Genomic DNA, 12653 nt, shown 5'->3' on the forward strand with positions numbered 1-12653 from the left:
ACAGTTCCAATTTGTGGCGAAGCAGGAAAGCCAACAGGAAAATAGAAAAAACACAGAAAGGCATTTAATTAACAAACATTATCCAAACTGTATTAGATGTGTAAATCACAGTCTCATGAATTCAGTTTACTAACAATGCTAAATAGACAACTCTGCAGTTGAAACTTAGCACTGCTGTCGGGTCTGCGTTAGGGTTGCTCACAAGTAATCAGGTATGAGTCTCAACTGTCTTTTAACAGTTTAATGGTGCAGACTATTTACAGTGCAGAGAACATGAAAACCATAGCTGTCAACTTTTCCCTTTTTTAAGGGAAATTCCTTTATTCCGAATAGGATTCCTTGAAAGAAAAGGGAAAAGTTGACAGCTATGGTGAAAACATGACCATCCTAGTCACTCGCAGAATCCGGGAGTGCCGGTTTCTGGCTGTGACCCCAACATAAGAATTTTGGCACCCCAAAGAGCCACCTCCCCGGTCTCCTTTTGACCCCTCTGCACAACTGGGGCGACGGAAGTGGCGTGCTCCCCTCAGAGTGAAACTCATGAGGCGTGCTGGGGCTCTCAGCAGCATCTCCAAGCCCTTGTCTCACCTGGCTGTTTCCAGCCTGCCCCTCCCCGCTGGAGGAGGTGCCGCTTTTCCTGCTTGAAGAGGTTTCAGTACTGAGGTGGTGTCGGGGCTCTCGGTACATCGACAAGACCTCCTGCCCTGCCGAGGGCAGTTCCCTGACAACTACTAAGCTAGAATATGCCACATTTTTCAATATTATCTCTCTAATTACACAAACTGCATCAAATTGATAACTTAACCATTACATTATATAATTTTTGTTCAAATTATTTAGTACATGTATATATAGTGCTAATGATATTTACAGATCCTTGGAAGACTACAGATTAACAGTACCTTAAGCATTTATCACAGGATGCCTCTATATATGTAGCTTAGTCATTTAAGTTATTAACAAACAGAAATGGTAAAAAGAAGCAAAAAACTTCCTATACGGCTGCCCCTTATGGAAAAGAACCACACAGTAAATCACACCAAAATTAAACATAAACATACCTTTTGTTGCCTTCCCTGCAATTATGGCATCCTCATTCTTGATCTTATTTTGCTTATTGTCTTGGGCAAGTACAGAATCCAAAGCTTGTTGTACATCAAATTTACTGCTCAATACTGCTTCCACCATCACTTTCTCAGGCACAGACTTTCCAAGCACTTCTCTCATGCGATCAAGGCACAAATCAAGCTTAGCTAAAAAAAAGGACAAGGAATCTCATACAATGGCTTTAAATAAATATGCACAGTTGCATTAAATTTTGAAGCAGTGTACTCCAAGTTTTCTTAACCAAATCACAACCATCTTTATCCAGGAACAAATATCCATTCTCTACCCTTTTAGAGAAGTGGTCCCCAACCTTTTTGGTATGGTGACCCACAAGTCCAAATTTATTGTCACATCAATTTTGGACCTTATGACTTCGGCAGTTGTCAGTTTCATACATTTAAACTGTTTCTGCCTATTTTATAACAGTTATTTAAGAGATCTAAGCAAAAAGTAACTTAATGCCCCTATTTATGTGGAATTTGTTGAAATGTTTATAGCACTTACAAACTTATTCACAGATTTGTTTATGAGAATGTAAGAATACCAAACATTTGACTGTAGGATATTTCTTAATAAGTTAATAAAAAATTCTTTTAAAAGTATTGCTACCGAGTGTCAGATCCAATGAAGTATGAATATTTTTAATGGACTTTATCATGAATAACATCATTTTGGAACAGGTAAGTAGCCGTGTTGGTCTGCCATAGTCAAAACAAAATAAAAAATAAAAAAATTCCTTGCAGTAGCACCTTAGAGACCAACTAAGTTTGTTCTTGGTATGAGCTTTCCTGTTTGTGCATGCACACGAAAGCTCACACCAAGAACAAACTTAGTTGGTCTCTAAGGTGCTACTGGAAGGATTTTTTTTAAAAAAATTTTTGATTATTTTGGAAGGTATCAGTGGGAGGGCTGAGTTTGCATTTTACCAAAAGGCATAATGCTGGGTTTGATGGTTGCCAGACATAGCCTCAGATCATTATTGATAAAAAAATTACTATATTTCATCCTCATAGCAGTCATTGCTGAAAAATCTCACAAAGATGCAGGCATTACTTAATCAGCAAGTGCAAGATATTCAGTGATTACCAGGTAATTTGGGTAAAATGAAAGTCAAAATTCAGATCACCTCACTTCTGAAAAATTATCTTTGAGGGTCCTATCAACTGATAGTTCGATGAATTGTTCTTTTTGCACAGTTTTGTGACATCAGCTGCAAATGGATTTCAAGCCCACTCAAAACTCTGTTTCTTCAGCAGAAAAAATTCAACTAGCAAACTTCAAATCACCCTTGCCTAAACATGTAACTAACCATGGTTGCAGATCTAGTGATAGATCACCACAAGGTGGTTATACACAGAGCTGTCTTCAGTGACTGTTGCAGCTTCATCTCTGATGAGCAGGCACTGAAGGCAGAATCTGTGCATCAGAGGCAAGCTGCAGCTGTCATTCAAAACAATTCCCTGTACAAGCACTTTGTGATGAACTGTCACCAAACCAGTTGCCAGCCTACAGAGGGTAGTACCAAGTGTTAAAATGTAAGAGTTGAGCCTTTTCAGTGTTCCCTTTTAAGTGTCAACACAGCATTATAACATGCCAACAAAACAAAAGTTGAAATAGGTATTCTTATACCTGTTAAGAACAAACAACTATAATTATTCTGGGTTTGCACAGGCTTTGTAACCCATTTGCAGGTCCAACACACAAGTTGGGAAGCACTGACATAGGACATTGTATTTTCCTAAGCAGAATAATGAAGTTGTCAGCTTTTAGGACTTGAATATTTATCAGCATAGGTATCATCCAGAAGACAAACAGCATTTACTCCCAAGAGGAAAATGCATATATTCAGCATTAAACAATTCAACATAATTTGATACGTCACTTAACAGTACATTTTAAGAATTTACAGATACTGTAATTAACTTCTAAGGTAAATCACATCTTCACAGGCCTCAGGATTTAGCAGATGGTTAACCACAACTGCAAGCAGTAAAAGTGGAGTGCTATTAAAAATCTGCTAATTACAAGCCTTTAGCTCTAAGAACTGTGAATCGCTTATTTTAATTCAATACCCTTCTAAAAGCCTGTCCACCTACTCCAATCTACATGATAGAAGTACAGTGAAGAGTAAGCAGATCTGAAGAGGAACATCCAAAAAAACTGAAAGAAATATAAGGTTATCCAACAAAAGCTCCGGAAAAGGCATTAGTAGCTTGAGTGTCAATAGCTGAGCAACAGTGACGTCTTCTAGGAACTGTATTCATGGTGTTGACTACAGAAGGAACTTGCAACACCAAATCCCCAGTATGCTACCCAGCCCAAGTGAGGTTGGTCTAACAGTAGCCCTCAGGCCCTCATAGCAGCCATCTCTGTACAACCATCTCTTTACTGGGGGTGGAAGGAGAACAGACGATGAGCAGGTAAGTGAAGGTAAAGGGAGTGATTTGAAGTCTCCATCAGTCCATATCTCCACCCAATAGTCTCCACTCATTAAATCTAATAACTATTATGCAAACTTCAGAATATGACATTACTGTCACATGCACATGTTTTGGTGTTAACGCAATCACTTCAGTTTATTAAGTCAGTGTCATATATATTTACAATTACCTTTTTCAGCACCTGTTAGCTCGTGACTTGGAATACAATCATTGCTATGTTCTGCTTCATAATCATATTTTTCTTCTAATGTCTCGGCATATGCAGTAGGATTATCGCGTCTTGAGTAAATGAATTGAGCAGCTATAACATAAACAAAGAGTTCAACCGTTTTGTTCAATTCCCAAATCCTAAGACATTTTGTACCATTTAATAAATCAAGCTATTTTTTAACGTTTACAGCAAAGCAAATATTTGCTATCCTAACTATTCATAATATGCTTTTCTGTAAATGCTTCAGATTTCTATGGTATATCTTACTGTTGCCAATTCAGTTTCCTATTATGATCCTATTATGATCAACACAAGTTGGCTTTAGAGGACTTCCATCTTTCACAGCAATTTGTTTTTAGTGAAGTTATATGGCCACAGCAATATAAAAGCGCAATGGACACCCACCAAATCTCCATGTCCTCAGGGCGCTCCTCCTGAAGTTTTTCTGGGGGTCCATAGCATGGTTACGGCACTCCCATTCCTGACAGCGCCGGAGTCTCTCGGAGCCAAGAGATCTCCCAACTGGTCAGAATGGTGAGTCACCGGAAGTCCTAAAATTAGTTCAGTTAATCATAGAATTGTAGAGTTTGTAAGGGACCGTATCATCTAGTACAACCTCCTGCAATGCAGGAGTATGCAGTTGTCACATAGGGAATCAAAATGTTGTTCAAGTAGAAATACTGTAGGCTACTGTACTGGAGATGAATTCTAAGCTAGCTTCTAATAATGATCTTACACAAGTGACTTTAGCAACTTATGCCTCCACTCTCCCTTTCATTCATTACCTTGCCAAACTATACACAATTTTTGATGAAAGCCAATACATTCCCTCTAGGTCAGATGGCACACCATACATAACTGGCCAAATATTAAACTAACCTGTTGAAGGTGAAATGCAATAATCATCCTCTACAGACTGTCCATAAAGATCATCTTCTTCAAAGTCTAAGAAGCAAGAAACAATTTCCTTATAACTGAATTTAAAAAGTTTTCTTGTATACATTCTTATAACAAACATTAAACTACATTATAGCTCAGGTGCATCACCTTCCAGGTTATTCTACCCAGCCCTCAGAACTTTCTGCAGACCATGTTCTCTCCTGAAGCCATGCTCTGTGTCCTCCTTGTGCACTTTTGCCTGGCTAGAATGTGTCTTTGAATAGTGATAATGATGGAGGTGTGCGGAAATGTCAGACTTTTGAGATTTAAGAGGGTTTTATTTCCTAATAATGTAATTTAAATTATGATTTTAGGCCTCAAAGATGAAATACAGGGAAATCAAATTCCTAAATTTTTAAAGTCAAAGTTTAACAAATATTCTTCTCTAGTAAAGTCGTCCGTGACTGGACCTAACAGTCAGGGGTCCCTTTACCTTTAAGTAGAATAATTAAAAAGGAAACACATGAAAGATACGTAACATGAAGGTATATGACAACAAAAGGGCAGTAATTAATCCAGAGTAATGTTAAAAATAGAGTGTGCAGATAGGATATAGAATATTATTATACTATAGAGGAATCATATTGGATTTGCCCATCGGATCTTAAATTATTAAAGACAGATATTTCTAAATAAAATTTAATGATTTACAGCACAACCCCAACCATATCTATTCAAGAAGGGTAGTAGTCAAAAGGTTCTGCAATACATAAGATTACAAATAAAATCCCTTATAATTCATTTATACATACTGAAATGCCTACTCTGACTTCATATGAAAGATAGTATGTCATAGATATAGATGTATGGCACATAGCATGTGACAGATTTTATCTTGTTGATATTATTGGAGTTTTTATACAGTGTTTTTTCATTATAGGTGTGCAGCTGTACAGTACTTTGCACTAACACATACCGGTATATTCTCACATTTGTTTTAAGTACAGTACTTAAAAGCTCTACATGAATTGTGTAATCACATAAAATTGATTAAGCACTATGAAAAGGTTTTGGGGGAATATTTAAACATAAGTTTTTTGAGGAGCCTAAACTTGGACCAGTGCAATACATGGATGCATCTTCAGCAGCAGTTGTAAAATCAGATTGTTTATATACATTGCAATTATGTGTTTTCTACACTGAAACTGACAGGATTTTCCAACACCCACCAATCAACCGCCCCTGCTAGCAGGCAGTTTGTGCATCATGTGTGCCCCTTTTCCTTATATTGAGGAAGTGGAACCTGTGGCCTTCCTGATGTTGTAGCGCTGCAGCTCCTACCATCTGTTACCACAGCCTATGCTGCCTGGAGATGCTGGGAGCTAGTGCCTAGCAGCAACTGGAGGGGCTTCGGGTTCCCTATCCTTGGCTTGGAGTACTCCAGAGGTCCACCATATCGAACCACGAAAGGTCCTTACTTCTCGCCAGTTCTTGAACCACTTTAACCCATCAGCCATCCCCACTGCCACACACACTGCAGCAGAGTCCCTTTCTAAATGGTTGAGCTTCTGTCAACAATGAGGGCCATAGGTTTCAGGCCCCCACCAGGTATGCCAACAGGTGTCCTTCGTGGTGAGCCGTGGGGCAAAACAGGAGGGAAGGACCCGAGCTCCTCTCCAACGAAACCCGACCCGCCTCGCACCAAGCGGCCTCCCCATGCTTAGCCATGCCTTCTCTTTCAGCCCCCCCCCCCTTCCCCGCAACGTGCCTCTCGGCTCCCTCCACCGCCGCGACTCCCTCAGCGCCTGGCCCGAGACCCCCAGTCGCCAGGCAGGTCGTGGGCGTGCTAGTGACGTCACTGCCACTCTCTCCGAGAGAGACTCTCCCCTCCCACCCACCCCCCATGCCGAGCGAGGGGCGGGGTGGGCCTTCCAGCGAAGCTGGATGCAGAGGAGCAGCTCTCCCTTAACACAACAACTCTCTACCTTCGTCGTAGTTATAGCCACGCACGTTCCTGTGCCGGGCCATGGCGAGCGCGCCGATGGCGACCTGAGGTAGTTGAGAGAGGCTAGGCCCCCTTGACACCACCTTAGACGAGGCGTCTGTAGCGTCCCCGGGTCACCATGTTGTTGGTTTGGGCCTACCAGTTCTGCCGCTGCCCCGCCCTCCTCGTAGGCAGCTTTTCGCGCATGCGCTACTCTGTATGTATCTCTCTCTCCTCCCCTCACCCCGACCAAGTACGCGCACGCGCGAGAGCCGTCGCTGCCTTTTAACGGCTGGCGGCGCGCGCGTGTGTCAGACGAGTGGAGCGGCAGGTGGGAGGGGCGCGTGACGTACTGCCCCCGTCCGGTCTTGGCGTGTTGTTGTTTGTTCGCGCTTTAGCTGGCCTACGTCAGCTAAACTGTCCGATCGCTGAAAAGTCAAGCGGCCAATCAGAGCCAGGCTCGCGATGACCGCCCTCTACTTAAAGCCGCTCTCAGACGTCAGCGCCGCGTGCGTTGCGAGTTGAGGGGGGGGGGGTAGTTATGGTCTTTCGACGCCACTCTGAATTAGGCGGGCTCACACGAAGACACCTCCTGCATCAGTATTATTCCTAATGCTCATTCCTGCGTTCCACGTCAAGAGTTAGGAGTACCCACGACCAGACGTGTGTCCTTCAGAGTTAATGTGGCCCTCGCAAGGTCTTGATTTTGTTTCTTTTTGCATTTTATATGTGGCTAGGTAGGTGGCAGACGAGCCAGCCAAGTAGCCCTTGACTATCCAAATAAGAGGTATTTTATTAGTTTATGACGTTTCGAAAATCATTGCCTTCCTCTAACCAGCTGAGGACAACAAATGGTTTACCCTCCGGATGAGGTGGGTTAGGCTGAAAAAGAATGACTGTCTCAAGGCCACCCAGCAAGCTTGGTGACTGAGGTAGCAGAAAACACTTCCCTGGGAGTCTTCTTACTGGACTCAGTGGTGCTTACTTCTGAGTAGACATGTATACAGAATGGTCAAATCATGGAGGGAGATTTGAAACCAAGTGCCCTCATTCTAGCCTTAACACTTAAGTTTTAGCTACACTGCTTCTCCCCAATAATGAAAGTCCAAAGTAGCTACTATAATTTTTTCAGTTTTATAAATGACAGTTGTACTGGTGGTAAAGAATAGTACTTTGCTCACAGGACCCTCATTTCAAATCTCTTTTTTAAAAATTAGCCTACCCTATGTTATGCAAGGAGGCAGTATGTCACTTTGCTTTAGCTTACATTCTCTGTTTGCAAAATGTTCGTGATAGTATTTTACATAGTTACTGCACCAAAAAGATGGGGGAGGAATGTTTTCATCTGGTGCAGAAAGGATAAAAATTTTGGTGCCAGGCAACTCTGGGGAAGGAAATCCACCAAATGGGTGCAACCCACCTTACCTCAGATGGAGGAAGGGGGTTGGAACAAGTCTTCAAAGAGAAGGGAGAAAGATCCTAAGGAGCATAGAACTTTAACAGTAAACACTAGCTTCATTCAGTGAACCTGATAACCAGGGGGAAAGAACCAAATCATCAGTTTGTTGGCACGTTTAAATTTCACAAGTCTTAATCTATTACTCATTGCTAGAACAATTGTGCTATCTTTGAATAATCTATGACAGATGCATTCCCCATTTTATAAATCTACTTGAAAACCTATCTGATAAAAGATCATCCCTGCAGTATAATGATTTTGTTTATATCAATGTGCTTGTCACTCTGCCCTTGAAAAAAAAATTATAGTAATACCACAAAGTTGGGTGGATATTGAAAATATGCAAGGCCTTGATAATGAGACACACTACCCACAACTTTTAAGAAAAACATGCTAAGAAAAAAAAACCCTTCAGGCAATTTTCTTGTAGTGTTAAACACAATATGCCTAAATATTTCAGTATGTGTGTTTATGACCAAAAGAGAAACAGGTGGGTGTCACATGGTGCTTGTTTCCATATAGGAAAAATGCCACATGTGAAGTAAACCTTTCTGGAAGTCTTCATAACTCACACAGTTACAGAGAGGAAGATAAATACTTCACCCTGCAAGCTAGTGTATTTTGGCTTCAATTCTATTTAGTTATCATTCTCACATCTTTACTTGGTGAACAGTTCCTGTGCAATGATGGACTGATTTTCTCTTTGTTCATCTGCCCACTGTACTTTTCTAATGAGGGCTCTTGCTGTCCCACTGGGCTGCATACACACAATACTTTTAAGGTACATGGCTTCCCAGATAGAAATCTGGATACTAATCTACCCTCTTCCCTGAGCTACAAGTCTCTGCAACCATAACAACCTTCAGTTACTGGGATTCTTTGTGGGAAGCCATGTCCCAAGTCAGGAGGCTTTGTTCTGAGGAACAGCTTGTGGAGGGTCTTTTTGTGTCTGATGTTACACTTCCTGCCACATACACAAGCTCCTGCGTGTGGTGTTTGTTCTAGTGGGATTTCTATTGACATTACTGTGTTCTGAACTATGGTTTTGAATGGGTTTGCAAGGGTCTTAGCACTGAGGATGTGATGCCACCGAATATAACCACTCCCACATTCCTCTAATACCAGATGTCACACGCCCATTTGTAGCCAGTGGAAGGCCTTGCATGGTTTTACTGTGCCACCTGCACTTCTCAAACCACTTACAAGTGCAGGCCTTCTGGGTGTACCAGTCCAAGTTAGTCTGGCAAACTTAATGTGAATAGATTGCCAACAGGAGGCCAATAAACGGCCATTTTATTAATGCTGCAAATACACCTTTCTAATTGTGCTCACAGGTACACAACTATCAAAATATTAAAAAATTGTCCAGTAGCATCTTAGAGACCAACTAAGTTTGTTCTGGGTATAAGCTTTCGTGTGCATGCACACTTCTTCAGATACACTGAAACAGAAGTCACCAGGCCCTTCTATATAGTGGGAGGGTGGGGTGGGGTTTTTCTCAGGAGGGTAGTAGGAGATGGGTGATTCACTCAATGGGTATGGGTACGCAACTATGTTAGAAAAGGCTTGTTGAACTTGGATGTACGCATAAGGCCATCAGTCACTTCCTTCAGAAGAACAGAGATGGTTGAGGGCCTCCACCCCACCTGTGGACATTCTAGTTTAAATCAACATTTTCCTATTCAGAGGTGGGGAACCTTTTTGCTGCACAGGCCAAATCCTTATCAAAATTAGCCTTAAGCCAAATTTGACACATAGGTGGTTCTGTCCACCTGTTAATCACCTGACATCACAATGGCATCAAGCTGAAGTTGCTTTGAAGTCCTGAAGTTGGGACTTCAAAGCACCTTGCAAGGCACAGTTAAAACAAAAGCCCCCCCCCCTCCATTTTAGCAGAGGATTCTATGCAAACCTCTTCCTGAAACAGTCTACACAGTCATGTACCACTGTTTGCCCCATAATTAAGCAAACAAATATGGAAATCTAAATGGCCTTAAACTCAGCTCAATTTCAACGTTCTGTAACCGAGGATAGGATCAGACTGCTAATATTAAGATAATAAAGCATGCTAAAATGTACTAAAAAGCTAGTCAGTGATAAACGGCAATAAACATTGTCACATCACTCAAAAGCAACATGTTTTTATTTAAAAGCCATGAAGATTCCAATTATGTTTTCTGAGCAGTTTGCAAAATAAAATGGCTTCACCCCCAAATAATATTAAAGCATTATTTTGCATTGAAAATGCTTTTTAACCAGTTTTTCTTGACTTCAGCAAAATCTGGGGATATTACAGATATTAAATTAACCTGTATTCTATAATAGTTGACTGGCTAAGTATCTGTAATCTCTTTTCATTCTTTTTGCTATACATATTATAAAGTCAAAGTTTGAAGTATTGTATCTAATCAGTCACACATAACACACCATGTCTTAAGCAGGCAACTGGAAAGTAAAGAGACAGTAGAACAGCCTTTGTTTAAATATTTAATTGATGCACCTTGACCATAATGTAAATAAGGAAATATTAAGTTATCAATTATAGATAATTGTCGTAAGATAACAATTAGTATTGGGAGCAATTCCAGTGATTTCCCCCCCCCCCCGGCCAAGAATCCATGTACTGGGCACAATGCTGCCTAATTTGGCAACTGCTGTTGAACTGAGATCTAACAAAGTAACACACATAAATAAATCAATGATACTTGCCTCACTGACCAGACTGGTGTTTAACAGCCACTGTGCCACTGTGGTCTACAGTGGTACCTCTGGTTAAGAACTTAATTTGTTCCGGAGGTCTGTTCTTAACCTGAAACTGTTCTTAACCTGAGGTAGCCTACCACTTTAGCTAATGGGGCCTCATGCCGCCGCGGCGCAATTTCTGTTCTCATCCTGAGGTAAAGTTCTCAACCCGAGGTACTACTTCTGGGTTAGCGGAGTCTAACCTGAAGTGTCTAACCCGAGGTGTCTGTAACCTGAGGTACCACTGTAATGGATATATCTTTGACTTTTCTCTTGTCTCCAGTGCTATTCAAAGTTAGAAAATCATTACTACAAATAGGCAGGCTTTGCCTCCTGTAAAGTGAAAATGAGATAATTACTACTAACTACTGAGTAAAAGAAAAGGAAAGTGGAAATGTCGGTTGGTTGCTTGGTTGACTTCTGAATATACATGCCTAGATATGATTGAGTATAAGTCCTAGAGAGTTCAGTGAAACTTAGAATCAGAATCATAGAGTTGGAAGAGACCACAAGGGCCATCCAGTCCAACCCCCTGCCAAGCAGGAAACACCATCAAAGCATTCCTGACAGATGGCTGTCAAGCCTCCGCTTAAAGACCTCCAAAGGAGGAGACTCCACCACACTCCTTGGCAACAAATTCCACTGTCAAACAGCTCTTACTGTCAGGAAGTTCTTCCTAATGTTTAGGTGGAATCTTCTTTCTTGTAGTTTGAATCCATTGCCCCGTGTCCACTCCTCTGGAGCAGCAGAAAACAACCTTTCTCCCTCCTCTATATGACATCCTTTGATATATTTGAACATGGCTATCATATCACCCCTTAACCTTCTCTTCTCCAGGCTAAACATACCCAGCTCCCTAAGTCGTTCCTCATAAGGAATCGTTTCCAGGCCTTTGACCATTTTGGTTGCCCTCCTCTGGACACGTTCCAGCTTGTCAGTATCCTTCTTGAACTGTGGTGTCCAGAACTGGACACAGTATTCCAGGTGAGGTCTGACCAGAGCGGAATACAGTGGTACTATTACTTCCCTTGATCTAGATGCTATACTCCTATTGATGCAGCCCAGAATTGCATTGGCTTTTTTAGCTGCTGCATCACACTGTTGACTCATGTCAAGTTTGTGGTCTACCAAGACTCCTAGATCCTTTTCACATGTACTGCTCTCAAGCCAGGTGTCACCCATCCTGTATTTGTGCCTTTCAATTTTTTTGCCCAAGTGTAGTACTTTACATTTCTCCCTGTTAAAATTCATCTTGTTTGCTTTGGCCCAGTTCTCCAATCTGTTAAGGTCATTTTGAAGTGTGATCCTGTCCTCTTGGGTATTAGCCACCCCTCCCAATTTGGTGTCATCTGTGAACTTGATCAGGATGCCCTCAAGCCCATCATCCAAGTCATTGATAAAGATGTTGAATAAGACTGGGCCCAAGACAGAACCCTGTGGCACCCCACTCGTCACTTCTCTCCAGGATGAAGAGGAGCCGTTAATGAGTACCCTTTGGGTTCGGTCAGTCAGCCAGTTACAAATCCACTGAATGGTAGCATTGTCTAGCCCGCATTTTACCAGCTTCTTTACAAGAATATCATAGGGCACCTTGTCAAAGGCCTTGCTGAAATCAAGATAGGCTACATCCACAGCATTCCCTTCATCTACCAGGCTTGTAATTCTGTCAAAAAAATGAGATCAGATTGGTCTGACATGACTTATTTTTCAGAAACCCATGCTGACTTTTAGTGATCACGGCGTTCCTTTCTAGGTGCTCACAGACCATTTGCTTAATGATCTGCTCTAGAATCTTTCCTGGTATTGATGTCAGGCTGACTGGGCGGTAAT

At 41.6% G+C, this 12653-nt stretch overlaps 1 protein-coding gene across 3 annotated transcripts in view; it reads right to left on the minus strand.

Annotated features, from left to right (window-relative positions):
• HBS1L (HBS1 like translational GTPase) overlaps nucleotides 1-6831 on the minus strand; it is a 47466-nt gene extending 40635 nt beyond the window's left edge. For 2 of the 3 annotated variants that reach the window (XM_033143829.1, XM_033143830.1), the window contains exons 1-4: nucleotides 6624-6828; nucleotides 4639-4704; nucleotides 3718-3849; nucleotides 1062-1253 (exon numbers count right to left, since the gene is read on the minus strand). In XM_033143829.1, coding sequence (XP_032999720.1) covers nucleotides 1062-1253; nucleotides 3718-3849; nucleotides 4639-4704; nucleotides 6624-6666 — 433 coding nt within the window. In that variant the 5' untranslated portion in view covers nucleotides 6667-6828. Of the gene's footprint in view, nucleotides 1-1061; nucleotides 1254-3717; nucleotides 3850-4638; nucleotides 4705-6623 lie in introns of all 3 variants that reach the window. The other variant, XM_033143832.1, reaches the window with a different exon arrangement.
• Nucleotides 6832-12653: the final 5822 nt, after the last annotated feature.

The sequence above is a fragment of the Lacerta agilis genome, chromosome 3 (genome assembly GCF_009819535.1).
Source record: "Lacerta agilis isolate rLacAgi1 chromosome 3, rLacAgi1.pri, whole genome shotgun sequence".
NCBI lineage: Eukaryota > Metazoa > Chordata > Lepidosauria > Squamata > Lacertidae > Lacerta > Lacerta agilis.